At 42.5% G+C, this 27,197-nt stretch overlaps 1 protein-coding gene across 1 annotated transcript in view; it reads left to right on the top strand.

Moving 5' to 3' along the window:
• The window catches only part of LOC121279009 (laminin subunit alpha-3-like), a 509,546-nt gene that overhangs the window by 377,067 nt on the left and 105,282 nt on the right, over positions 1–27,197 (top strand). The window contains exons 38-40 of the mRNA XM_041189741.1: positions 183–284; positions 1,780–1,863; positions 4,367–4,597. Coding sequence (XP_041045675.1) covers positions 183–284; positions 1,780–1,863; positions 4,367–4,597 — 417 coding nt within the window. The remainder of the gene's footprint in view (positions 1–182; positions 285–1,779; positions 1,864–4,366; positions 4,598–27,197) is intronic.

Below are 27,197 nucleotides of genomic sequence, written 5' to 3'. Positions count from 1 at the left end.
TGCCCTATCCTTAGCATCAGGTTGACCACTGTGAATATCACTAGAACTACTCAGAACCTTTTATAAGCTTGAAGAACTCTCCTAAGTCACCCTTTTACCTGCTCAGCTTTAAGATTAAGAGCCCTCAATTCTAATTGTTTAAGCAAGGCTTTAAAAGTAACTTTACATCTATTTTCCATCAGGTCTCATCATATGGTGGCTTCCTGACATACCAAGTAAAATCCTTTGGCTTACCAAGTGAAGGGATGACTTTACTTGAGAAAAGATCTGATGTCGAATTGAGGGTGAGAACTGCTCTTTCTAGATGAGAAAACAGAGGGTATATATAGCCAGTATGTGGCACTGATATATGAGTTGATCAGAGCGGGGGACATTTATGTGCAGTTTCCCCACTGCGTTCAGGTCTGGGCACATCAGGAAGAATATATTTACCTGAGAAAAGATGCAGCCCAGATTCACCAGACTGATACCTGGGCTGAAAGGGTTAAATTATGAAAACTGGTTGCATTGACTAGGTTTGTATTTCCTCAAGTATAGAAGAATAAGGGGTGATTAATTCAGGTAATTAAATGATTAAGGGATTTGATAGGATGGGTGGAGAGAAACTATTTCCTCTGGTGGAGGTGAGTCCAGAACAAGAGAGCAGAACCTTAAAAACTAGAGCCAGGCAATTCAGGGGTGATGTCAGGAAACATTTCTTCATGCAATGGGGAGTGGAAATGCAGAACAATCTCCCTCAAAAAGCTGTTCAGGCTGGGAGGATCAATTGAAATTTTGAAAACTGAGATTGCTATATTTTTGTTGGTAAGAGTATTAAAGTTCATGAAACCAAGGCGGGTAGATGGAGTTAAGAAACAGAGCAGCCATGATCTAACGGATTGGTGGAACAGGCTCGAGGGGATGAATGGCCTCTTCCTGTTCCTATGTTCCAAAATGCACTCATTAAAATGAAATCAATAAGAGAATTGGAATATGCATGTAGTCAGTTCCAGCAAAAGTATTTTGCTTGAAATAATCTTACAAAGTTACTTTAAAACTTTTGAATTGGAAGCAAGCTACACTGTGCCACACAACAGTGATTGCCAAATTTCCTTGGCTATTCTTGTAAGGTCCTTATCAAATTATGGCTGGAATCCAGAAGGGCCACTTAGAAATAGTTAAGAGCCATCTGCCCAGTGTTAACATTAACTACCCAAGCAAGCTTGGCCTGAATAGCCAAGTGGTTATGGTACTGGGTTTGTAACCCCAAGATCAAGAGTTCAAATCTCACAATGGCAAACTATGGGCTTGGCCTAAATGGCCAAGTGGTTATGGTACTGAGCTTGTAACCCCAAGATCAAGAGTTCAAATCTCACAATGGCAAACTATGAATCAAGAGTTCAAATCCCACAATGGCAAACTATGAAACAATGTAACTTCACTTGAATAGGAACAGATGGAAACGTGTTTGTACTCGAAAGAGTTAACTACCAAAGCTAGCAGTTGTTGATTTCCTGGCCATGTCCAATCTAGGTGCATTCATGGAACTTGGAATGGTTAGGAAGTTTAGGAAGGACCCAAGTGGAGTCTGACCAGATCAGTGATTCTGGTGTTGAGATCTACCCTGTTCTCCAAAATCCTGTCAGCTTTCTCATCTGCCATTCAAGTAAAGTCTTCCTCTGAAGGTAGAATAGTTAATACTTTTAATTTAAAACATTTTGCACAATGAATATACAAACAGTATAAGAAATTCTGAACGTAGACTTTTCATCGGGTAAATATAGACTTTTGTATTTTAAGGGTGAACAAATGACCGTTGTTTATTTTGATCCACGGAATCCGCTTCCGGATCGAGTTTACCACGGACGAGTCCGGCTTCTAGAGGTAAACATAACATTATTGATGATAGTTTGATAATCTATTATGATACTTAATCAAAACTGGATCAAATTTCACAGCTCAGAAACAGGCCATTTGGCCCAACTGATCTATCCCAATGATAATATTCCACACAAGCCTCCTCCAACCTTACTTTATCTCACGCAATCATCATATCCTTTATTCCTTTCTCCATTGTGTGTTTATCTAGCTTCTCCTAAAATACACCCATGTTATTCACCTCAACAACTCTTTGTGGTAACAATTGCTGCAGGAGTCCCTCAGGGTCCTAGGCCCAACCATCTTCAGCTGTTTCATCAATGACCTTCCAGCCATCATAAGGCCGGGCTTGATGATCGTCAGTACCACTTGTGACTCCTCGGATACTGAAACAGTCCATTCCCACTTGCAGCAAGTCCTAGACAACATCCAGGCTTGGGCTGACAAGTGGCAAGTAACATTCATGTAACACAAGTGTCAGGTAATGGCCATCTGCAAAAAGAGAGAATCTAATCATCTTCCCTTGACATTCATTTGCATTACCATCACTGATTACTCCACCCTCAACATCATTGGAGTTACCATTGACCAGAAATTGAACTGGACTTGCCATATAGATAACATGGCTACAAGAATAGATCAGAGATTGGGAATTTTTTGGTGAGTAAGTAACTCATCTACTGACTCCTGAAAGCCTGTCTAACATCTATAAGGCTCAAGTCAAGAGTGTGATGGAATACTCTCCACTTGCCTGAATGAGTGCAGCTACAACAACACTCAAGAAGCTCGACTTCATCCAGGACAAAGCAGCCTGATTGATCAGCATCCCATCAACCATCATAAACATTCATTCCCTCCATCACTGGTGCACACTAGCAGCAGTGTGTACCATCTACAAGATGCAGGGCAGTAATTTGCGAAGCCTCCTTCGATAACATCTTCGAAAAAAGTGACCTCTACCACTTAGTAGGATAAGGGTAGCAGCTGCATGGGAACACCACCATCTGCAAGTTCCCATCCAGGTCACTCGCCATCTTGACTTGGAACTATATCATGGTCAGTAGGTCAAAATCCTGGAGCTCCCTCCCTACCAGCATTGTGGGCCTACACCTCATGGACTGCAGAGGTTCAAGAAGGTGGCTCATCACCACCTTCTGAGGACAATTCTGGATAAATGCTGACACTCAGACTAACTCTTTGAAGGATAGGAGCTGAGTTTCCCTTGTGAGGAAGACAGAGTTTTAAAGAATTTTTGTGACTCACAGTGATCACTGATGTCTGGATGGGTTGCTGAGAAATTAGTGGATCTGTCTTGGTTGTGTCTGCCATTTAATGTGCAGTTTTTGGTGTGTTTGACCACAATTTGCCTGTTACTTCATGTTTACATCATGTTAATTCTGGATGTTAGAGTATAAGATAGATAGTGTTGACTGTTTACTTTGCTGACATTTGTATAGAAAAAAATCAAAAGTTCTTTTTGGTTAAAACAGTGGAATATTGTGGCTTTATTCTTTCAGTAAATACCTGGGAATTCAAATTTCTTCTACTTTACAGCAAAAGTTATTGGTTCCTAACTGAGTTATGACAATACAAAGAGTGTTTTACAAGGATGATGCCAGAACAGAGAGCTTATAAATATCAGGAGAGACTGAATAGACTGGGGGTTCCTTTATTATGCTAAAAAAAAGTTGAACGTCTAAAGAGTTCCTTAAAATTATGAAAAGGGTTTAATAGGGTAGAGGTAAAGAATATGGGTGAAACTTTATCAGAAGTGTGGATGTCCCGAAGTCAAGCCCATATGCAAGTTCTAAGCTGATTCTACTCCAACCAAGTTCCACGGGTACGATCTTCACCTAAACACACTCTATTCCAGATCTGTATAGATTTGCTCCCAGGTCCAGCCTTCTTGGTCTTCTTTTCCAACTGAGCTGACCTACTTCTGAGACACTCCAGTGTCTAAATGCAGGTATGCTCCCAGTCCCTCAGTCACACTGCTGCCAACAACTGCTGTTCACCATCCAGCTCTCTACCAGATAACCACTCTGGGCTTTTCTGAGCCCCAACACCCCAGCTGAGCTGCTACCAACAACTAAAACTTCACTGAGCTATATCAACTCTTCAGTAGCACAGAGATATCACCTGCACCTGGGCTTTTTTGAGCCCCAACACCTCACGGGCTTCTCTGAGCCCCAGGTGCACAGAGCTAGCGACCTTCTATGCTGCCTTTTCAGCTACCGACTAAACTTGTCACGTGGGCTCACTTTCTCACCACACACAGGTCCTGTGGTTGTTGCTTCGCACCACACCACCATGCAGGCACAGTGCCCAATCCCTATCGAACTATCAAAAGAATGGCAGAAACCAAGCATGTGTGCTTATCCCTGTCAAACTCTGCACTTGTGCTGGAGCTCTAAGTTTAAAATTCAGACTTCGTCACAATATGATACCAGGTAGAATAATATAAAAATTCAATGAAAAATGAAGTACTAATTATCTGTTCTATTAACAGGATAATTTCCAGCACGCTGTCATTAATACTCCAGTAACTAGGGAAGACTTCATGCTATTGTTGAGTAATTTGGAAGAACTACAAATTAGGGCCCTTTATTACTCGCAAACACAGCGCCTTTCCCTTGGCCAAGTTCAGCTTGAGGAAGCCTCAGTTTCTGGAGCTGGAAGTCCTGCTACTAATGTGGAAGTGTGCACGTGTCCCCCAAACTACTTGGGAGATTCCTGCCAGGTAGGACCTGTCATTCACTGAAATACACATTTTCTGTGATTTGCAACATGTCAGTTTTTTTTAATGTTTTAATTTTAGCCTTTCAAAAAAAATATTGGTTGTTTTTATAACTGGATATTTTGCTGTTCAGTCTGTGGCATAAACTGTTGTTTAAAATCCAATGTTCCTTGATCTTTTAACATTGTGGAACAGGAATGGAACCTGTTAACCAAATAACTGTCACAGGGGTTGATTCTGCTGGGATAGAGGTTGCTCATAAGATAGTCTTGGAGTTTTCTACAAATGTGCATTGGTCCTTATTTCTGTATGACTTTACATCACAAGTTTGTCCATATGTAAAACAATATGTTTTTTGACTTCTTAAAATATGTAAATTGCCTCAAATTACTTTTGATAGATTATTGGTTTAATATTTTTATAAGTTGATTGTATATCTGGTGGTCCATTCTGCTCAGTAATGTAGTAACTGTACGGGTTTAATAAATACTACACTGATATGTCTGACATTTGTAGCATCTTTTGTTTTCCCCTTTGTGATGGTTTTATCTTTGCAAATATTTATCTCTTGTGGTCTTTAAATTTCTTGCTGATTGATTTCTGCAGCTAATGTTTTCAGTTTTTACTGTGGGGTAATTTTTATTTGATGTCTAATCTAACCAAATAATAACAAGAAAAATGTCGAGAGTATTGACTTGCTCATTGGTTAGAAAATTTGGATTTGAACAAGATAACGATTTGTGTTGTAGCTGTTGTTTCTTCAGTTAATACTTTTATGTAGTCATTGGAGAAATACATATTTGTTTATATTCATTCTCTGAAACTTTCGGTGCTGTAAATGTTGTAGATCCATTCAAGGAAACTGTGAATTGCATTATTTTACATTAATATGCAGCTCATATTCTGATTTATTGATATTGAAATTTTTGCTTACCTCCACATCCGTAATATCAAGTGACCCAGTTCCTGCCTCAGCCCATCTGCCACTGAAATCCACATCCATATTTTTGTTCCCTCCTAGATTCGAACATTCCAGTGCTCTGCTGGCCGGCCTCCCATACTCTGTTCTCAATAAATTTAGGATTATACAAAACTCTACTGCCCACATTCTAATTTGCACCAAGTTCCATTCACCCATCTCCCTTGTGCTCACTGACCGACACTTGCTCCCGGTTTGGCAACACCTCAGTTTTAAAGTTTCCATCCTTCTAATAAAATGGCTATATGACCTTGCACCTCCCCATAACCTCCTCCAGCCCTACAACCCTTCAAGATCTCTGCACTCCTCCAACTTTGGCTACTTACACACAGTTGATTTTAATTGCTTCACCATTGGCAACTGGGCCTCAGCTGCCTGAGTTCTAAGCTCTTATTCCCTCCCAACCTCTCTTTTTCTCTCTCCCTTTAAAACACTCCTTCAAACCTACCCTTTTTAGATAGCTTTTGATGACCTGAATTATGTGGTTTCGTGTCAAATTTGGTTTCATAACAGTGAATGACCCTGAGATGTTTTACTATGTTAAAGGTGCTATTTAGTGCAAGTTGTTGTTGCTGTTTTGAGGGGTATTCAAGTTTTGCTCTTCTTGGGCTCATTGAATGCACATGACAGAGCCCCATGTGCGGACGTGTCCTGCTCGCCAACGCATAAAGTGACACATGGTGACGTTGGGCGTGCGTCCCAATGTCATCGCACGTCATAACGATCTTCAGTTTGGTGGATGCGCACCAGAGCTGGCTGCATGCCCGCCAAACTGTCAAAGGCCTGTTAAGGCCATTTAACAACCACTTGAAACAATTAACAGGACTGCCCGTCCAACATTAAGGTTGGTGGGCAGGTGAAGAGCCCAGGCGGCCTTCGCATTTATCATGAAACCTCATCCACGGGTGGGATGAGGTTTCATGAAGGCATTGCCTGGGATGAAACATTTAAGTTATGAAGAGAGGTTGGATAGACTTGGGTTGTTTTTGTTGGAGCAGAGAAGACTGAGGGGCGACCTGATCGAGGTGTACAAGATTATGAGGGGCATGGACAGGGTGGATAGGGAGCAGCTGCTCCCCTTAGCTGAAGGGTCAATTGAAAGGGGACATAAGTTCAAGGTGAGGGGCAGGAGGTTTAGGGGGGATGTGAGGAAAAACTTTTTTACCCAGAGGGTGGTGATGGTCTGGAATGCGCTGCCTGGGAGGGTGGTGGAGGTGGGTTGCCTCACATCCTTTAAAAAGTACCTGGATGAGCACTTGGCACATCATAACATTCAAGGCTGTGGGCCAAGTGCTGGTAAATGGGATTAGGTAGGTATGTCGGGTGTTTCTCCGTGTCGGTGCAGAGTCGATGGGCCGAAGGGCCTCTTCTGCACTGTGATTCTGTGATTACTAGCTAAATAAAAATTTTTATTAAGATTCATTGATATGTCCCAGCTCATGTGAAAGTGTCACATGAGGGGACATGTCTGAATATTTTTTTTTCCTTATTTCAATTCTTCATAATCAAAGTAATCTCCCTGAGGCAGCTCCGTGCTTCAGGGAGATTTCTGTGCTCTTTCGCATGCATGCGCTAAAGAGCACAGGCCCCAACTCTCCCTCCTCCCCTCAGGGAGTGCTCAGCGCTTCCAGGTGTGCATCACACTGGGTGGGCCTTAATTTGCCCGCCCACGTAAAATGGCGGCACGCAGCTGATCGCAGGCGGCAATCGGCTGTGCGCCTGCCCGCACCCGCTCTCGCCCAGCCAGCCCAACGGAGAGAAAATTCTCCCCATCAACTAGTATCAATTAAAAAGTATTGGAGATGTACTCGAAATTGATTAATTTAAGGAGTACAGGGAAAGAATATGTGAGTGGAACTAATTTGATAGTTCTTTTGAACAGCCAGGACAAACACGATCGGCCGAATGGCCTTCTTCTCTGCTGTAAGGCTCTATGAAATGAATAACTAGTAAACTTGTTTTGGTGGTGCTTAAGGGAGGAATGTTGATTGGGGTATCAAGAGGACTCTCTGTTTTTCTTCTAAAAGGTCTGTTGGACCTGTTATGTCCACTAACGTTGCCTGAGTTTAACATCCTGTCATTAAGGATATTCCCCAAATGCTGTCAAAGTCCCTCAGTGCTGCACTAAGGTGCCAGCCTTGAATTAAATGCTCGAGTCCTGGAATGGAATTTGAACACACAACATCGAGTCAAAGGCTGTGTGAACTAGCAACCAAGCCAAGATAATGCTCATTGGTATAGTGTGTGATTTTGTCTTTTAGGGTTTAGCGGTGTTGTAGCATACAAGGATTCATGAAGTGAAGGCCACTGATGATATAAGAATTGGAGCAGCATTCAGAGTGTTAATATTATTAGGTGTGAGAAAATGTAATCTCCTTTCTGCAGTGAGAGACAAACAATCTAGCCAAGGTACAGATAGCTTTTACAGCATTCTGTTTTAACTTCAGTTAAAGTTACACTGCTTTTGACTTCTGACAATATTCCAATTGTGCTAAGATTGCAATGGGAGTTCCCACATTCACAGCTATAATCTTAAAATATTTTAACAGCTGTTTAAATATTTGAAATGGAAATATAATTTAGAGTGAAAAATTGAAACTCCAGGTGTGACCTTTGATTTGTAGCTAAACTGATTAGATAATTCTGTCGAAGGGTCATGAGGACTCGAAACGTCAACTCTTTTCTTCTCCGCCGATGCTGCCAGACCTGCTGAGTTTTTCCAGGTAATTCTGTTTTTGTTTTTGATTAGATAATTTGCTGCCTGTATGTTGCTAAATAGTCTGAAGTCTCTTTGATAGGCTGTTGTAACAGCACAGTCCTCCTTCCCTACCTTCAAATTAAACACAAGATATAAGAACCAGAAGTAATAATCAGTATTAATACACGCACCAAAATTGGGCCATACAGGAAATTTACATTGCTCACGTCGCCTATGTCATACAGGAAATTTACATTGCTCACGTCGCCTATGTCATACAGGAAATTTACATTGCTAACGTCGCCTATGTCACATGCATACTCAAAAGTAGAATACTGCAGATGCTGGAAATCTGAAATAAAAACTAACAGGAAATTCTTGGAGATACACAGCTGGGCAGGCAAAATCTGTGGAGAGAGAAGCAAAGTTAATGTTTCAGATGGATGATCTTTCATTAGAACTGTCTATGCTCAAAGCATCCACGCCTTTCTCAAGAAAAGAATTGCCAAATCAAGTGTATTTCCATCTTTAAACATACATTAGTAACTCCCAACCTCCCTTTCCCGTCTACACTGGTCACCAGGCTGCAGTTGCCTTGGAGAAGTAACTGAATGTTGTTGTTGTTGTTGTAACATGCCTTTAAGGGATAGCAGCATGCCATCACTAGAAGGGAAGTGTCATGTGATGCAGTCTCAGTTTCACTTTGGCCTGTGAGCAGAACAAAGCACAGCTCTGATGCTTTCAAGCTTGTACCTTTGTATATCTGCTCTTATGTGCCTAGTCTAAATAAATGAACCCACAATGTGTTTACCCAATCGCTTATGAGTGCTTGGTGCCTTTATATCATTAAAGCAACACGACATGGTGTTCAGCGGTGGTCAAACAGCTTGGCAACAAGATTAAGTGCAGATAAGACATGGTGAATAACCTTAAATAGTACTACGAGGAAAGAGATGATTCTTGATGTGCTGGTCAGAGCACAATCAAGTTGCAGCATTGGAGAGCATTGAAATCGCAGAGTGTTGACTGCACAGAAAAGCTTTCAAGGCACAATGCTGGGATAGTGCCCAAATAAAGAACTGGTAAGCAAACAAATCCCTCATGGTGAGTAGGACAGTATGTCGAGAGAACCAGCACCAGGTTAGCTTAGTCGGGAAAGATGCGAGACCACGGTGTGGGCCCAATCGGTAGCAATGGAGGGTTAAACAAAAAAAAACTGTCATAAAAATCAGGCCAGAGAAGGTTGCAATTATAATGGGCGGAGCTTCAGAAAAGCACACGAAAGCAGCCAAAATGACGCTCATCCCAAGTACTATAGGAGAATGAAGGTCAAAGGGATATTGTCAAAATGTCCTCAAAATTCCCCACTTTAAATTGGGATGCAGCTGACTATCCAAATTCAGAACGTTTAAACAGCATACAGAGATATAGTTCCTTGATTCAGGTGTGTCTGAAGCAGACAAATAAGCCATAAAAATTCACCTAGCAACTGAGAATGAAGGTCTACACAGGCTGAATATGTCAGGATTAACAGAAGAAGAGCTAAAGGATCCCCAAAAGATATGGACTATATTTGAAGACCACTTCAGTATCAGGTTAAACTTCCATATTCGTGGACTAGAGTTCACATCATTTTGACAGCAGCCTACAGAATCCATAGACCACTTTGTCAGCAGATGCAGAGGAAAGGGTACATACTGTGGTTTTTCAGATGCAGAACTAGCAGACAGAATTGTTAAATTGGTAATTGTATCCACTCCTACAGAAGCATTTCAGAAAGACCTGCTAGACAAACCCAAAATGAATACCACTGAAGAGCTACTTATGGATGGACATCAGTACAAAGTGATTCTCACAGTTCAACAAAGCTTATAGGTCCCATATACAACACCAATTTTGACAGGCTCACTAGAACACCCAAACTGAGCAAGGCATGTGGAAGGAGTGGTCTTCTGCATGCACCAAGGAAATGCTCAGATTTCCAGCAATTCTGCAAAGCATGTGGCAGAAAGGGCCATTGGCAGCGGCAGTGCACTAGAGCAAAGGCTGATGCAGATACAAAGAGCTGTGCACTGATCCAAACAGACCCTACACAACCGTATCTTCAAGCAATAAGAATGACTATCTGGTATCCCATCAAAAACGTACATGAGGTGATTGACAAACCAGAAAATGACGATGATGTGCACAATGTGACAAGGAGCAGTGAACACTTTTCACACTGTCAATCTCATGGAAAACATCTGAAGTGTTTGTCAAGATTCAATTATCTGCTCTAAGAAAGTTGGTAACCACTCAATATTGGCCAAGATTGACACAGGGCCAAGCAACTGTCTCTGTCGATTCTAAAAGACATGTATCTACATACATGGAAGGCCATGGCAAAACTTACTACCGCAAAACTTTTGATGTACAAAAGTTCACTAATTCCATGTGCAGGATCCATAGTCCTGGGGTGCAAGTACAACCAATTCTCCTGGGTGTCACAGATGTTCTACATTGCGGAGACTGTAGGCCCAGTGATTGCAGATCTACCACCATGCTGTGACCTCACACTAGTAACAATCCATAGGATTAGTCAGACATCACCCAGCAGATTAACCTTAAACTGCTCTTATCGCCTTAGTTCATGACCTAACATCAAAATATCTAAAATGTTTTGACAAAATGGGCAGTTTCATGGGAGATGCAAGGGAGATGCAATGTTACACTTGCAGGAGAATGCAAGTCCGTCAACTGATCTGGTACATTTTGGCACAATGCAATACTAGCAGCTACAAGAAGAAGCAGTGAAAGATTCCACACTGTGGAAATTGTGGAAAACCATCATCAAAGGATGGCCGGATTTGATTCAGCATGTCCACGAACATGTGAGACCACTTGGGCCTTACTGGGATGAGGTAGGCATCTCCCAGGGAGTCATTTTTAAAGACAGGCAGGTTATCATACTGGATTCTTTGCAGCCTGATGTTCTCCAACAATGTAATCACTTGCACAAGAACACAAGAAATAGGAGGAGGAGTAGACCATATGGCCCATCCAAGCTGCTTTGCCACACATGAATAGAAATCGGCCGAGAAGACTCTCAAGAAAGAGACTATTGGCCGGCTATGAACAATGACATTGAAGTTGTTATCAAGAAGTGCATAGCATGTCAAGACCATCTACCAATTCAGCACACAACACCATTGATTCCACATCAGGTTTCCTATCTATCCTTGGTCCAAGATCAGATCTGACCTCGGTCATGTCAAGGTTACTGACTTTGTCATCGTCAACTATTTTAAAAAGTGCCTCATTATTCCTCAATATATCAAGCAGAACTTTCACACAGGCTCCAAGTGCTATTTTCAGTTTACTTATTGCACCTAGAAAGAGCATTAGGGATAACGGTCTGCAATTTATTGGTAAGCCAATTCAGGATACATGAGAGAAGTGGAATATCGTTCGCACTACTTATTTCCTCATCACCTTAAATCTAACGGCCTAGCCAAACAAATGATTTGCACAGTGAAATCCCCAATTCCCAAATGTAGACAGACCAAGCAAACTCTACACATTGCACTGTTATATCCGAGAGCAACATCTTTAAGTGCAACTATTCCATCCCTGCAGAGCTCGTGTTTATCAGACCAGTGTGTACCAACTTACTTATTCTTACCCATTCTACTCTCTCAGAAGCTAGAGAGCAACTTTTAAAACTGCAAGAGAAGATGACAGAATTGCCACATTTATAATTGGGACAACAAGATAGCATCCAGAATCCCACAGAAAGTGTGTGGCAACCAGCCAAAATGACAAGAATTTGTCTGGACCCAAGGTCCTATGAAGTTATTACACACAAAGTACAATGGTGAGGCATAACCAAGGGCAAAGCAAATCCATTCCAGCTCCTCAACCCCATGGTACAGTCCTATTGCATCTGGGACAAGGTCCAAAATGAAACCAGGAACAACATCCAAGAATGGCAATCTCACAGATCACTATCAGCAATGAAAGAAACTTCCGAACAAGGTTACCATTACAAGATCTGGGCATACCAGCAGATTACCTCTATGTTTTAGAGACTCAGATTCACCATTCCTATATGCTTATGTAATGGTAAATAAATATGAACATGTATTGTAAATAGTTTGCTTCTTTGGAAGGGGGAAAGTATCTTTAAAAAGAAAAGGGGATATTATAATATGCCTTTAAGGGATAGCAGCATGCTATCACTAGAAGGAAAGTGCGTCATGTTATCAGTCTCAGTTTCATTTTGGCCTGTGAGCAAAACACAGCACAGCTCTGATATCTTCAAGTCTTTACCTTTGTATACCTGCTCTTATGTGCCTAGTCTCAGTAAATAAACCCACAATGTGTTTGCCCAATCCCTTGTGAATGATTGGTGCCTCTATACCATATATAATATCTTTATAACAAAACAACAGTTCTCATGTAAAAGCCATCATTAGATGTCTATTCAATGAGTTAAATTTTACCCGCCCTTTGGCAGTGGCCTGGGAGGCAGGTAGGCTGGCAAATTTGTGTGAGGGAGGATGTTTTCAATGTTTTCCTTCGCCATGCTTCAGTCTTCCCAATACTTGGAAAAAATTTCTGCTCAATTAAATACTGGGAAAGTTGAAGCCATTTTTTTCGGTCATTGCCCAAACTCCATTACCTAACTAAAAGCAAAATACTGCAGATGCTGGAAGTCTGAAATAAGAACAGGAAATGCTGGAAAAACTCAGCAGGTCTGGTAGCATCTATGGAGAGAGAAACAGAGTTAATGTTCCGTGTCCATATGACTCTTCTTTAGCTCTGAAGAAGAGTCGTAAGGACTCAAAACGTTAACTATGTATCTCTCTCCACAGGTGCTGCCAGGCCTGCTGAGTTTTTTCAGCATTTCCTGTTTTTATTCCATTACCTAGCTACTGATTCCATCCTTCTCCCTGACAACAGTCTGCTACTTTGCAACGGTTGATATTGACATGAGCTTCTGACCTCATATTCATGCCAGCACTAAGACCACCCAACCCACAAACATTCGCTCCCTCCAGCACTGACAAACAGTGGCAACAGTGTGTACCATCTACAAGATGCACTGCAGAAACACACCAAGGCTCCTTAGACAGCACCTTCCAAGCCTACGACCAGTACCTTGAAGGACAAGATACGTGGGAACACCACCATCTGGAAGTTCTCCTCCAAGCCACTCGCCATCCTGACTTGGAAATATATCACCGTTCCTTCACTGTCGCTGGGTCAAAATCCCGGAACTCCCTCCCTAACAGCACTGTGGATATACCTCCACCACATGGACTGCAGCGATTCAAGAAGGCAGCTCACCACCACCTTCTCAAGGGCAATTAGGGATGGGCAGTAAATGCTGGCCTAGACAACGAAGCCCACATCCCTTGAAGTAAACAAAAACTTATTTCCACCTCCTTAACATTGCCTGACTTTGCCCCTGCCTCAGTTCATACGTTGCTCAAACCCTCATTCATGCCCTCATTACTTCTAGACTTGACTATTTCAACACACTGCTGGCTGATCTCCCACATTCTACACTCCGTTAACTTGAGGTTAAGCAAAGCTCTGCCTATGTCTTAACTTGCAGCAGGTCCCATTCCCCTATACTCACTTTGCTCACTGACTTACATTGGCTCCCAGTTAAGCAATGTCTTGACTTTAAAATTCTCATCCTTGTTTTCACACCTGTCCATGGCCTTGCCCCTCACTATCTCTACAATCTCCTCTAGCCCCACAACCTCCTGAGATCTGTGCGCTCCTTTAATTCTGGCCTATTGTGTGTCTCCAGGTTAAATGCTCCACCATTGGTGACTGTGCCTTTAGTTGCCCAGGTCAAGCTCTGGAATCCATGCCCTTTACCTCTCTGCTTTTCTACCTTGCTTTCCTCCTTTAAGACACTATATGACCAAATCTCTCCTTATGTGGCTTGGAATCATACTTTGTTTTATTATGCTCCTTTGAAATGCCTTGGGACTAAGGAAAATAGGAATTAGGAGCAGGAGCAGGCCATTTGGCCCCTTGACCTGCCCTGCCATTCAACAAGATCATGGCTGATCTTCGACCTCACTGCCATTTTCCCATACTATTCCCAAATCCCTTGATACCTTTAAAACATCTATCAATCTCTGCCTTGAACACACTCAATGATTAAGCCTTCAAAGCTCTCCCTGGGGTAGAGAATTGCAAAGATTCACCAACCTCTGAATGAAGAAATTCCTCCTCATTTCAGCCCTAAGTGGCCTACCCTGGATGTTTAATTGTTTAAAGTGACATTTTTTTAAAAATATCATTCATGGGATGTGGGCGTTACTACTTAGGCCAACATTTATTGCCTATCCATAATTGCTCTTGAGAAGGTTATGGGGAGCTGTCTTCTTGAACCACTGCAGTCCATGTGGTGTACAATCACCCACAGTGCTGTTAGGAAGGGAGTTCGTGGATTTTGACCCAGCGACAGTGAAGAAACGGTGATATATTTCCAAGTCAGGATGGTAAGTGACTTGGAGGGGAACCTCCAGGTGGTGGTGTTCCCATGCATCTGTTGCCCTTGTCCTTCTAGATGGTAGTGGTCATGGGTTTGGAAGGTGCTGCCTAAGGAGCCTTGGTGAGTTCCTGTGGTGCATCTTGTAGATGATACACACTGCATGCTACTGTGCGTCGGTGGTGGAGGGAGTGAATGCTTGTGGATGGGGTGCCAATCAAGCGGGTGCCCTGGATGATGTTGAGCTTCTTGAGTGATCTAATGTGGTTCAGATGGCAGAGAAGTTGAACAAATATTATGTGTTTCATCACAGTAGAAGACAAAAACAAAGCCCAGGAATAGATGCAAACCAAGCAGCTAATAAGAGTGAGGCACTTAAGATAGTATCAGCAGCGATAAAGTACTAGAGAAACTTAAGAGACTAAAACCTGACAAATCTCCAGGATTTGATGACCTACAACCTTGGTTTCTAAAAGAGACAGTGGATGACCTGTTCCTGATTTTCCAAAATTCCCTAGATTCTAGAACAGTCCCTGTGAATTGGAAGGTAGCAAATGTATCACTGGTATTTAATAAAGGAGAGGGTGAGAAAATAGGAATTACAGGCCACTTAGCCTGACATCAGTCATTGTGAAAATGCTGGAACCAATTGTTAAATAAGCCTTAATGTAATTAGAAAATCAGAGTATGATCAGACAAAGTCAACATGATTTTACAAAAGGCACATCATGTTTGACAAGCTTATTAATTTTTTGAGAGTGTAACTAGTAGGGAAGCCAGTAGATATAGTGTACTTGGATTTCCAAAGCACATTAGATAAAGTGCCACATGAAATATTAATGAGCAAGATAAGGGAAAATGGAGTTGGAAGTGATATATTAGCAGGGACTGAGGATTAGTTAACATTCAGGAAGCATAGAGTGGGGATAAACAGGGCAGTTTCAAATTGGCAGGCTACATACGAATATATGAATTAGGAGCAGGAGTAGGCCATATCTAAAATGAGTGCCACAAGGTTCAGTGCTGAGGCCTTAGTATTTTACTATCATAAGAACATAAGACTTAGAAGCAAGAGTAGGCCATTTGGCCGTTTGAGACTGCTCTCCATTCAATAAGATCATGGCTGATCTGGTTGTGGTCTCAACTCCACTTTCTTGTCTGCTCCTCGTAACCCTTTACTCCCCTGACCATCAAAAATCTGCCTAACTCAGCCTTGAATAAATTCACTGACCCAGCCTCTATTGTTTTCTGAGGAAGACAATTCCACAAACCCTCTTAGAGAAGAAATTTCCCCTCATCTGCATCTTAAAAATGTAAGATCCTAGTTCTAGTCTCCACCACAAGAGGAAACATCATCCCATTATCCACCCTATCCAGGATCTTATGTTTCAATAAGATCACCTCTCATTCTTCTAAACTCCAGTGGGTCCACCTCTTCAACCTTTCTTCATAAGATAAGTCCTTCATCCCAGGAATGAGTCGAGTGAACCTACTCTGAACGGCTTCTAATACAATTATATCCTTTTTCAAATAAGGAGACCAAAACTGTACACAATACTCCAGATTTGGTCTCACCACGGCCCTGTACAGCTGCAGTGAAATTGCCCACTTTTATATTCTATTCCATTTGCCTCCCTAATCACTTGCTGCACCTGCATGCTAACTTTTTTGTGACTCATGTACCAGAACACCCAGATCCCTCTGTACCGCTGAGTTCTGCAATCTCTCTCCATTTAGATAATATGGTGCTTTTCTTCCTGCAAATTTGACAATCTTGCATTTTCCCACATTATACTTAATCTGTCAATTTTTGCCCACTCTCCTAAACTATCTGTGTCCCTTTACATACTCCTTATGTCTGCTTCACAATTAACTTTCCTGTCTATCTTAGTGCCGTTGTCAAATTTACCTACTGTATGCCAGTACCTTCATCCAATTCATTGATGTAGATTGTAGTTAAGGCCTTAGCACTGATCCCTGTGGCACACCACTAGTTACATTATTTTTGCTTTTGCAAGCTGTATCCCTACTCTCTGCTTTCTGTTAGCTAACCAATCCTTTATCCATGTTAATATGTCAACCCTGCACCATGAGAAGTAACCTTTGATGTGGCACCTTATCAATACAAGTACACCACATCAACAGGTTCCCCCTTATCCATCTTGCTTATTACTTCCTCAAAAGACTCTAATAAATAAGTTAAACATGATTTCCCTTTCCTAAAACTATGTTGACTCTGCCTGATCTCATTGTGATTTTCTAATTATCTTACTATGACCTCAGTAATAATGGATTCAAACAATTTCACTATGACAGGTATTAGGAAACTATAGGTCAGTTAGCCTGCTTTCTGTCTCCCTCCTTCCTTAATTGTGGGTTTTACATTTACTATTTTCTAATCCGCACTCTTCCAGATTGTGAGGAATTTTGGAAGGTTATAACCAATGCCTCTACTATCGATACTGATGGGCCAGAATTTTGCGGCCCATGGGAGGGCGCGCACCAGACCCGAACAGGTGTAAAATCACGTGAGATGATGTCGACCGAACGTCCTGATGTCATTGCACCCTCATGCGATATTTCGGTTGGTGGACGGGCCAATCAGCCAGGCAGACTTTAAATTTTTGATCAAGCCTCACCCAAAGGGGGGATGAAATCTCCTTTAGGATTTAAAATAAAAAGAAATACCTGGGGACTTTTTTTATGATGTATGCTTTCAGGTGCTTAATTGTGCTGCATGGACATTTTTTTGCAGCATTTTTGAGCTTTTATTATTCGGAGGTATGCAGCTGCCTGAGGCATCTGTCCAATTTCAGAGAGCTCAGTGGAAGCGTTCACCAGCACCCGTGGTGATGTCAGCGTTCGCCCTCTTTCTGCCCCCACTGGCAGTGCTGAGCCTTTCTCAGGGCTCGTTTCATGCTGGCTGTCCATTAATTGGCCAGTCAGCGTGAAATCACGGTTGGGGACTGATCGCAGTCAGGGACCGGTTTCCCGTCCACTCCCTGGCCCAATGAGAGCAGAACTCAGGCCATGACTTAGACGAAGAGACTGAGTATAATATATCTTAGTTTGCTTACAAAACAAAGCTATGTGAGAATGTAAGCTGTGAGGAGGACACAAAGAGGCTGCAAAGAGATATAATTAGCTTAAGTGAATGAGCAGATGGACTATAATGTAGGGAAGGGTGAGGTTACTCATTTTCAGGATTAAAAAATTATATATTTTTTAAATTGCGTGAGACTTCTAAATGTTGACTTTTGGAGACTTGAGTGCATTTGTATAAAAAGCACAACAAATAGCATGCAAATACAGCAAACTATAGGAAGGCAAATGGCATATTGGCCTTTATTGAAAGGCAATTGGAGTACAAGAATAAAGAACTCTTGCTGCAACTGTATATGACTTTAGGGGAATCACATCTACTACAGTGTACAGTTTTCACCTTGTTATGATCCTTGGCTAGGCCCCTAAGTTGTTAATACCTGGTTAGGGACCAATAATGTTTTGTTTAAAGGTGTTAAAGTTTGAGATTTAAAACACTTGCTCAGTGAATAAAGCCGTGAGATTCCACAGGTTTTGAACAAACAAAAATAGACGTTACTATACAAGGTCAGAAAGATAAAACAGTTTACGATATCTATCTTATACTCTAATATTCAAGGTTAATATGAGGTACATGTGAATTAACAGGCAAACTGTGGTCAAACACACACCATACTGCAGAATAATTGCCAAGTGTGACCAAAGCACAGTCCACGAATTTCTCAGCAACCCACCTGGACATCTGTAACACTGAGAGTCAACTAATCTCATTGAAACTCTGTCTCTCTCACGAGGGATTCCAGTCTTCACCTTTGAAGATTTAATCTTGGGGCAGGATCTTCAATTTTCAGGTCACCGGCGGCGCGGCCGAGTCAGCTGTGCACCCACCGACCAGTCAACCGCCTATTGAGGCATGGAAAAACTAATTAAGGTAATTAATGGACCTGCCCGTTCAACCTTAAGGTTGGCGGGCAGACCGGGAGCCCTGGCGGGCTTCAGAAAAAGGATCAAACCTCATCCATGGGTGGGATGAGGTTTCATGAGGGTATTTAAATTTTTATCAAATCTTTCAAAAGGGACCTGTGCCCCAACGGTCCACAGCACCAAGTAACCAATCTTCGGCTGTCACTTCACTTGATGTCTGCTACCCGCAGCCTTTTCCCTGTTTGGAACCTGTTTCCATGCTCCTCTCTTTTTTACCGTAACTTAATGGGGACCTGTCTTTGTACCCTACCTGGGACTTTTGTTTTTGGCAACTCTCCCTGTCCGCCGCCTGGGACACTAGCCTTCCATGGTGCTCCGCTCAGTCACATGACCTTTTTTTGTGCCGTTTTTATTCTTGCACACGTGCACTGGGCCCAACGTTAAAAATTGCAGAATTCCCGTTCCTGTGCATACGCGAGAGCTACTTTGGCCAAACTTTCAGTGACCGATCCGAATATCTCCAATTTAGCTCAGTGTTAAATTTTGTCAGCTGACACTCCTGTGAAGCACCCTGAGCTGTTTTACTATGTCAAAGGTGCAACATTAATGCAAGTTGTTGTTTTTAAGGGGAATGTTTTCCTTTCAGTAACTGCCATGTTTGCAGCTATTCCTGTTGTCCAGCTGTCTTCAAAGCAATTAATGAGAGCTTTTTAAAGTTTGGCCCTTTTGACCTTACTTCAACTGTATTTTTGGAATATGAAGCCAGTATTGCTTTAAAAATGTTCAGAAGCAGTTTAATAGCTGCTGGCATTGGATGCCCCACCCCTTGCAACTTGTGCACTCCCCTGAAAGTCACTGGATCTATAGTTATTGGTTCAGTAGTCTTGTACTGTTGGCATAGTAGCATTTTGTTATGTTTCCAACTGGTTTGATGTGGTTCCAAAACACACAACATACTGTTGTGCCATTCTTCACTTAGGAGTTTGGCCCTGCAATAAAAATAGAAATTTGTACGTGAGCCACAAGTTCTTCTGGGATAGCTCGCAAAAGTTATCTGGTTACAAGCTCTTTGCTGTTGGCTGTGGTGTGTAATTTCCAAATCCACAGTTCTCATTTATAAGTGTGTTTGATATCCGGAATGTCTGGACTAATCAGCTGGTGAACAATCATAATAAACTGTGGACTTGAGCCCCAGCAATTTTTTGCAGTGTCTTTCTCTTTTACCTTGTTTTACTATTCGAACTTTTCTTGCAGAATTGCAATTTTTAAAACTATTGATGAAACTATTAAAAACATTGTGGACAGGAAAAAAAAAGCAGTACATAGAATATTGCTGAAGAGAGGGACATGTTGCCAAAGCTTCTTACATAAACATAGAAACTAGGAGCAGGAGTAGGCCATTTGGCCCTTTGAGCCTGCTCCGCCATTCATTATGATCATGGCTGATCATTCAACTCAATAGCCTGCTCCCGCTTTCTCCCCATACCCTTTGATCCCTTTCACCCCAAGAGTTATGCCTAGACTCAATTGGCCAAATGGCCTAATTTCTGCTCTTATGTCTTATGGTTATATCTAACTCCTTCTTGAAAACACACAATGTTTTTGCCTCAACTACTTTCTGTGGTAGCGAATTCCACAAGCTCACCACTCTCTGGGTGAAGAAATTTCTCCTCATCTCAGTCCTAAATGGTCTACCCTGTATCCTCTGACCCCTGGTTCTGGACTCCCCCACCATCGGGAACATCCTTCCTGCATCTACCCTGTCTAGTCCTGTTAGAATTTTATAGGTTTCTATGAGATCCCCCTTCATCCTTCTGAACTCCAGCAAATATAATCCTAATCAACTCAATCTCTCCTCATATTGTCAGTCCCACCATCCCAGGAATCAGTCTGGCTAACCTTCAATGCACTCCCTCCACAGCAAGAACATCCTTTCTCAGATAAGGAGACCAAAACTGCACACAATATTCCAGGTGTGGACTCACCAAGGCCCTGTATAATTGCAGCAAGACATCCCTGCTCCTGTACTCGAATCCTCTTGCTATGAAGGCCAACATGCCATTTGCCTTTGTTACCGCCTGCTGCACCTGCATGCTTACATTCAGTGACTGGTGTACGAGGACACTCAGGTCTCGTTGCACTTTTCACAGGCTTCCATACCCTGCACTCATTAGAACACAAGAATGCACCTCAGGCAATTAATCAGCACCCTTTTCTCTTGTCGTATAAATTATTGATCATTTGAAATTTGGCATTCCTGTGTTTGTCCTGATGAGTGCAAGATGAAAAGCTTCGGCAACATGTCTGTCTTTACAGCATGATTCAATTTCTGTAATACCAAGTGACTGAGAATATACAATCATGGAATGGTTACAGCACAGAAGAAGGCCATTTGACCCAAAGGGAAGAATTTTCCAGTTGTCGAGCAGGGGTGGGGCATTTAGATTGGCAGTTCGGCGGGTGTGCAGTTGATGCAACTGCACGCCCACCGAACTGCCAAAGGCCTATTAAGGCCATTAAGAAAGTAATTAAAGTTGTTAATAATGCTGCCAACTAACATTAAGGTTGGCGGGCAGGTGAAGAGCCCAGGCGGCCTTCGCATTTTTCATGAAACCTCATCCACAGGCGGGATTAGGTTTCACGAAGAGTTTATTAATTAAATAAAAAATTTTGAAAAAATTAATGGACATGTCCCAGCTCATGTCAGTTTCACATGAGTGGGACATGTCCTTAAATTTTTTTTTCCTTTATTAAATTTTTCAGTTCTTTAAGCTAATCAGCGCTCTTTCGTGCGCATACGTAAAAGAGCGCGGGCCCAAACTCAGGGAAGCCCCCCCGCTCACACAGGAAGCGCACAGCACTTCCAGGTGTGAGTCACTCTGGGTGGGCCTTAGCTGGCCCGCCCATGTAAAATGGCGGCGTACTCCCGATTGGGGGTGCCGATCAGGTACGCGCTTGGTCCCACCCACCCCTGCACAACTCCCCTGACAGGGGGATAATTCAGCCCCTAGTGTCCATGCTGGCTCTCTGCAAGAGGAATTCAGCTCATAGCACTTACAAGCCCTGCTTTCCCTATAGCCCTGCAAATTCTCTCGTTTCAGACGCTCATCTAATTCCCTTCTGAAAGCTACAAATAAATCTGCCTCCGCCACCTCTCAGGCAGTGCATTCCAGATCCTAAATACTCACTGCTGTTTTTAAAAAAAGGGCTTTTCCTCACCTCACTGTTGATTCTTTTATCACTCACTTTAAATCATGGTCCCCTGGTTCTCAGCCCTTCTGCCAATAAGAAGAATTTCTCTCCATCTACTCTGTCCGGATTCCTCAAAATTTCGAACACTTTAGCCTAGGCCTGTTCCTAGATTTGTCCATTCAGCCCTCCAGCCTGTTCTGTAATTCAGTTAGACATGGCCACCTTTAGTGTCTGGATCAGAAGGTTGTGGGTTCAAGTCCCATTCCAAGAAACTTGACAACAGCCTATATATGTATATAGCACTTTTAACATAATAAAACATCTCAGGGTGCTTCACAAGAGTATTATAAAACAAATTTTGACACTGAGCCACATAAGGAGATATTTGGTCAGAAGACAACAATCTCAGTCAAAGAGAGAGATTTATTGTAGTGGGTGTCACTGGCTAGGCCAGCTTGCCCATCCTTAATTGCCCCTGAGAAGGTGATGGTGAGCTGCTGCCTTAAACCGCTGCAGTCGCTGTGGTGTATGTACACCCACAGTGCTTTTGGGAAGGGAGTTCCAGGATGTTGATCCAGCAACAGTAAAGAACAATGATATGGTTCTAAGTCAGGATGGTGGTGTTCCCACGCACCTGCTGCCCTTGTCCTTCTAGGCAGTAGAGGTGATAGTTGTGGGAGGTGCTCTCAAAGGAGCCTTGGTGAGTTGCTGCAGTGCATCTTGTAAATGGTACACATTGTTGCCACTGAGCGTCAGTGGTGGAGATAATGAATTTTAAGGTTGCGGTTGACATGCCAGTCAAGCGGGCTGCTTTGTTCTGGATGGTGTCAAGCTTCTTGTCTGTTGTGGGAGCTGCACTCATCCAGGTTCGTGGACAGTATTCCGTCATACTCCTGACTTGTGCCTTGTGGAGGGTGAACAGGCTTTTTGGAGACAGGTGGTGAGTTACTCGCCACAGAACTCCCAGCCTCTAACCTGCTCTTGTAGTTGCAGTATTTATACGGCTAGTCCAGTTCAGTTTCTGGTCAATGGTAACCCCGAGGATGTTGATACTGGGCGATTCAGCGATGGTAATGCCATTGAATGTCAAGGAGAGATGGTTAGATTCTCTATTGTTGGAGGTGGTCATTGCCTGGCACTTGTGTGGCATGAATGTTACTTGCCACTTATCAATCGAGACTGAATGTTATCCAGGTCTTGCTGCATTTGGAAATGGATTGCTTCAGTATCTGAGGAGTCATGAATGGTGCTGAAGATTGTTCAATCATCAGCGAACATCTCCATTTCACCAAGGCTCCTGGAATTCACCAAGGCTTCTTAGACAGCACCTTCCAAAGCCATGACCAGTACCATTTAGAAGGACAAGGGCAGCAGGTAGATGGGAGCACCATTACCTAGATGTTCCCCTCCAAGTCACTCATCATCCTGACTTGGAAGTGTATCGTTATTCCTTCACTGCCACCGGGTCTCAATCCTGGAACTCCCTTCCTAACAGTACTGTGAGTGTACCTACAGCACATGGACTGCACCGGTTCAAGAAGGCAGCTCACCACCACCTTCTCAAGGGCAACTAGGGATGGGCAATAAATGCTGGCCCAGCCAGCAAAGCCCACAACTTGTGAATGAATAAAAAGAAACTTCTGATCTTATGATGGATGGAAGGTCTTTGATGAAGCAGCTGAAGATTGTGGGGCATAGGACATGACTCTGAGGAACTCCTGCAGTGATGTCCTGGGACACCCTGCAGAGGTAGAGTGGCTAGAGTTGTAGTGAGGGTATTCTAGAGATTGGGGCACAGCCACCAATGGTGAAGAGATTAAAATTTGGGATGCACAAGAGACCAGAATTAGAGAAGTGCAGACATCTCAGAGGGTTGTGAGGGCTGGAGTAGATTAGAGTTTACAAAGGGTAAAGGCCTCGAGTTTACAGAGGGTAAAGAGTGTATTGAAATAGTCAACTCTATAGGTAATGAAGGCATGAATGAGGGTTTCAACAGCAGTTCACAATGCTTCTGAGTTTCATATTATCCATAAACTTTGAAATTGTGCCCTGTACACCAAGATCTAGTGTCTAGGAGAGAAAGTTCACCTTCATCACTGTCAAATAGGATGTCATAGGGTGACAGAAACCTGATTGGAGGAATTCAAACATGGAGTTCGGTAAAGATAGGAATGGATTTAGGAGGTGACAAAAAGTTCAAGAACTTTAGAGTTGTGCAGGGAGAAAAGTGATGAAGACATCTCGGTGGCACTTCAGCATCAAAATTTTGGGATAACACTCCAGTGTGGTACCGAGGGAGTTATTCACCATCTTTTAGATGAGACCTTAATCCACCACCTAAACATTGACTACAATGCAATGCGTACCGTATATAAGATGTACAGCAGCAACTCACCAAAGGTTGACAGCACCTTCCAAACCCATGTCCTCTACCACCTAGAAGGACAAGGGGAGCAGATATGTGGGAACACCATTACCTGCAAGTTCCCCTTCTGAGCAACACAGCACCCTGATTTGGAACTATGTCACCATTCCGTCACTGTCACTAGTGCAAACTCCTGGATCTCCATCTCCAACTGCACTCTGGGCATGTCTGCAGTGGTTCAAGAAGGTCGCTCCCCAGCAACTTCTCATGGACAATTAGGGCTGAGTTACACCCACATCCCGTGAATGAAAGAGAATGAAAAAAAAGACTCCAGGATAATTCTGAGGGGTTATCAACCCTACTTTGTACCCTTGCTGAAATTAGATCTTACCCCCAACATCAATAATAATTTGTGATTATATAGTGCTTATTAATGGAGTAAAATCACCTAAGAAACCATATTGAGATAGATTTGCCATAATTTTTAAATTTTCTCTTCGAGCCTGTTCCACCATTCAACAAATCATAGCTGATTTTCCATCTCAACTCCACCTTCCTGCACTATTCCCATATCCCTTAGTCCCTTGATACCCCAAAATCTATTGAACTTTGTCTTGAATTTACTTAATGACTGAACATCCACAACTCTCTGGGATAGAGAATTGTATTGAAAATTCTCATGTACTCATCTAGCTTCCCCCTAAATTCATCCTTGCTGTGCAGCTCAACTACTCATTTATGTTCTGTGTAAAAAAAAAAGGTTTCTCTTAATTCCCTTTTGGATTATTAGTAACTAACATATATATGGCTCACCCACAAGTGGAAACATCCTCTCTATGGCCACCCAGTCATACCCCTTCAAAGTTTTAGAGAAAGTTCAGTCTCGTCCTGATAGTTATTCATTTGCGTTTTGCTAACTTTTGAGTAGGTTTGGAGTGGACAAGGCTAGAAAACTGAGCAGAAGCCATTTCTCAGTTCACAGCCACATCCGGGTGACGTCAGCCATTGATCGCCGAAAGACTGCACAGCAATTAAAGAGCACAAAAACTTCCAAGCTTTTCTGAAGAATTCTGGCTTGAAATTTACCAGCAAAAGTGAGACAATCTTCTCATCTCAGTAGATGCAATAATGAAACTTCTACTAGCTGTGAGACAGATGGATTATCTTGTTGTGAGTGGAAATGCAGATGTGGAAACTGAAGCTGAATGAAAAACTATTAATGTTTGCAATGGAAGCCAGGGAGTTTTCAGTCTTGAAAGATGCTGCACAGCTGAAGACTGCCCAAAATAAACACAAACAAAAGAATGTCAGTGACCCACTTGTAAGCAATGATGAAAATTTTCCCCCTTCCACCAAAATGTTCTGAAAGAATAAAAAGAGTGCAAACTGCTCAGTTAAAAGTAGGCTTCCATTGTTAGAACTAAGGTAGACAGGCAATGAAGAATTAAAAAATTGGAACTAAGTCTTTCTACGCCCACAAGCTTTTACTGACAGAGATACATATTATATATTGAGCACCTCTAACCCAACAGCCACAGTTTTAGCCTGCTTCTGTATATCTGAGCACAGGGACATTTCAAGTGAATTCCCACCACTTAACTATGATTCAACAGCCAATTAATATGCAGTTAGCATCCAGCAGCACATGTCACAGCTTCCCGAACTAGAAGGATGAGTAGAGCCAAGAGCTCCTATTCTGCAAATAACAGGAGGTCCCACATTGCTAAAGTCTAAATTTGATTTCTAGCTTCTGAGGACAATGATTTGTTTGTCAAAAATGGGGAAAAATGTATTTAGCTTTACAGGAAACCCACTCTCCAAAGAAATGATGGTCAATATCTCCACTGGAGGTAGACAGAATATTCAATTTCCCGCTAGCAAAATGAACAATGCAGAAGTAACTGGACAAAGGTGATGCAAATTTTGAACAACTATCTCGTCAGGTGAATAAAATGTGAAAGATGAGAAAATAAAACCTAGGAGGTTACAACACACACTATGGCCAGGATTTATCAGTCAGCATGTGGGGGTTGGGCCCGATGCGCCGGCGCATAAAATGACACACGATGATGTCAGGCGTGCATCCCGATGTCATTGTGCTGTCTCGCAACGTTTTGCTCGGGTGCGTGCTGGAGTCGGCTGCATCCTCACCGATATTTAAAAGGCCTATTAAGGCCATTAAGGACGTAATTAAGGTTGAACGGGCAGCATAAAGTTGACCTTATGGTTGGCGGGCAGGCAAAAAGGCCAAGTGGCCTTTATGTCTCTTAGGAAACCTCATCCATGAGCAGGATGAGGTTTCCTAAAGCTTTTATGAATTAAATGAAAAATTTTTCTGAAATATAAAAACATGTCCCATCTCATGTGACACAGTCATATGAGGGGATGTTTAATTAAATTTTTAGTTCATTTATTTATTTCAAAAGTGCTTCTGTGCCTCAGGGAGAATGAAGCGCTCATGCACGTGAAGAGCGCTGAGCCCTCCTTTCCCTCCTCTCCCACCCACCCCCCACCACCACTCGCGTCTTATGCTGGGCGGGCCTTAATTGCCCTACCTGCATAAAATGGTGGCGCGGACGGTGAGTACCTCCATGGCCACACCCACCCACTCCCACCGAGCCTGCCCGACGTGGGAAAAATTCAGACCTATTTGTGTGAATTTTTATTTAGAGTGGCATAATTTTAATGTGGTTTGATAGCGAATAAAGTTGTTCTGTTTTCCACACAGATATAGACAAGCCTACTTAAAGTGATGTGTGATGCTGGAAAATTTGCAGATGACATAAAACTTGGAAACATAGAGAATTGAGGAAGATAGTGATAGACATCAAAAGGACAGAGGCTAATAGAATCAGCGAACACATGACAGATGAAATTTAATGCAGAGAGTGTGAAGAAATGCATTTTGGT

The sequence above is a fragment of the Carcharodon carcharias genome, chromosome 6, assembly GCF_017639515.1.
Source record: "Carcharodon carcharias isolate sCarCar2 chromosome 6, sCarCar2.pri, whole genome shotgun sequence".
Taxonomy (NCBI): domain Eukaryota; kingdom Metazoa; phylum Chordata; class Chondrichthyes; order Lamniformes; family Lamnidae; genus Carcharodon; species Carcharodon carcharias.
Note: the sequence above shows the minus strand (reverse complement) of the source record. Positions and strands in the feature narration are given on the sequence as shown.